Consider the following 2,500-nt stretch of genomic DNA (forward strand, 5'->3'; position numbering starts at 1 on the left):
CACACATACACATTACACGCACGTACGCACGCACCCACTCACCTACCCACACAACCTAAGTCACCTACATATATAAGTATACCCTTTTATCCCGTCATGCGTGGATGCACACCATTTGCCTGAACTTCTGAAATTAACTAAAGAAACCACTCAACCAACCACCGATGCACCCACCCCCGACACCCACACCCACACCCGGCCATCCTCCTAACAAACACTATTCCCTTTCAAAAAAAAAAAAAGAAAAAAAAAAAAGAGAGAGAGAGAGAGAATGAATGAATGAATGAATGAATCTTTATTTTCCAACGGTGAAGATATTAGCACTTTGGCCGACTTACACATCTGCCGTTGTTCTAAGAGACACACAAACATGTACGCATATAAATGTAGTTATACTGAATACTTAATACATGTATAATGTACTAGTATAACACAGCGTCAAACTGAGAGACACAACATCACTCACATCTGAGAGAGAGAGAAAGCAAACACTCATCTAGCTGACAAAAACCCAACACTTAAATGTAATCACAGGTGACACCACTTTTCTTTTGTTCTTCATTTCATAATTTCAGGTATAAAAAAAAGAACATTAAATTAAAAGTAGAGGAAAAAAGAAAAAAAACCGTAAAAGACTAAATGGAGGGATAGGAGTTAATTGATGAGAATTCTTTTTATTGTCTTTTTTTATTGTTATTTATTGATTAGTCTGTCTAATCGTCCATCTGTCGATATATTTATTTAGGATTTAGCTCTTTTTCATTCTTAAATGCTTCCTGGTAATCATGCAAACGAATAACTGACACAGAATAGTGATTTTATAATGTGTTTTGGCGTATTTGATATCATACTGTTATGCCTTTGCCATAAGAATAAATACCAACACGCACACGCACACACAACACACACACACGCGCGCACGCGCACTCGCACACACACCACAGCAGACCACCAGAAACAACAACAACAACAACAACAACACACACACACACACACATACACACAAACACACACACACACACACACAAACACACACACAACCACACCACACCACAACACACACGCACACACACACAGCACAACACAGCACAACACACACACACACACACACACACACACACACACACACACACACAAAGTGAAAAGACGCGGTTAAATCAAAGAAAGAACACACACTGCCACCAAAACGAAACAGCCAAACCTCACCAGCTCAGACTTCAAAGTGTTGAGCGCCGTGTCAATCCTCTCCGAGCCCCTTTTTCTTGTCGTCGTCGTCGTGGGTTCTTCCGGGGCCATGTCCTTGCTGCTCGCTTCGGGACCTGAGCCAGGGACGGACCCGGGACAGTCTACCACATCGCGAGAGCTGCGACAAGCATCTTTGGGGAGGAGGAGGTCTCCGGGGTCTTCTCCAGGAGCGGTGGTCGAAGAAGTGTCGTCTACCTCAGTCTCCCCACGTCCTTCAGTTCCGGTGATTGTGCGGTGTCCATCATCGAGGATGTGTCCTGAATCTGTGGGCTGTTTTGATGAGGTGTTGTCGTTGTCTATCTTGTCGTGGCCGGGGGGAAGTAGATGATGATGATGATGCGTGTTGTATGCATCTTCTGGCATCATCGTCGTCATCGTTGTTGTTGCTGCTGATGTAGTAGGTTTTGGAAGAGAGTTGTAATCTACGGAACTCGATCTGCTGTGTCGTTCTTTCCTGGTATATTTGTTCGTCACTTTTTGGTGTCGTTAGATAAACGAACGTTCTCAAGTCCGAAAGCAGGGAGAGAATGAGAACTGGCAGTGGTAGCCGTAACAGTGGGGACGGTAGATACTTTATAAAGCCTTGCTCAACTGTACGAAGTCTGTCACAGTTTCTTCCTGTACACCTTGTGCACGCTGAAAGGAAAACAAAACCTTTGATAACCCCGGCACGCAAATGTTTGCCAACAAAACAGTCTTGTGCTGCAAATGTCAAGACGATCAGAATACAGGTATATTTGGTTTGTTTTTGGTTTGGGTTTTCTTTAATCCTTTTGCGGGTTCCGTTTGAACGCAACACGCGCAGAGCTGTCGAATGAAGGATGCACAACCTTTGTGTTGATGTTTGTGTTCCAGTTTACCCGCAGCGTTGTCAGCTGCTCAGACTCTGATCTTTTTCTTTTTTTTTCTTCTCCTGTCTCTGTTCTCATTAACTCCACAGAGCCCGTTGCCTGGAGAGTGGGTCGATCGATATTCCTCACAACAACACCTAGGTTCAGTTCCTGTTCTGCTGGCGTTCACGGTTTATTTAGGCCTTTTCGTTCTGTGAACGACTTACTGACTCAGTGTCAGGGCAACTTCAGTCTTGATTACAACTGCTGCTGGCTGACTTTTGTTTGTTTCGTTTCGTTTTAACCTCTGGTGAAGAATTATTGGTAGGTTTATAATGGCAGCTTGGAGCGGTTATTCTTTTCTCGTGTCTTGTTGACAATGATTTTTATATTTTTATATTAAGTTGTTTTAGAGTTTTTGTCAT

General features: G+C 43.3%; 1 protein-coding gene across 4 annotated transcripts in view; it reads right to left on the bottom strand.

Annotated features, from left to right (window-relative positions):
* The window catches only part of LOC143297722 (uncharacterized), a 22,971-nt gene that overhangs the window by 19,097 nt on the left and 1,374 nt on the right, over nucleotides 1-2,500 (bottom strand). For all 4 annotated transcript variants that reach the window (XM_076610141.1, XM_076610144.1, XM_076610142.1 and 1 more), the window contains exon 2: nucleotides 1,207-2,500. This exon is cut by the window's right edge and continues 450 nt beyond it. In XM_076610141.1, coding sequence (XP_076466256.1) covers nucleotides 1,207-1,620 — 414 coding nt within the window. In that variant the 5' untranslated portion in view covers nucleotides 1,621-2,500. The remainder of the gene's footprint in view (nucleotides 1-1,206) is intronic.

This window comes from Babylonia areolata, chromosome 23, assembly GCF_041734735.1.
Source record: "Babylonia areolata isolate BAREFJ2019XMU chromosome 23, ASM4173473v1, whole genome shotgun sequence".
NCBI classification, from domain to species: Eukaryota; Metazoa; Mollusca; class Gastropoda; order Neogastropoda; family Buccinidae; genus Babylonia; species Babylonia areolata.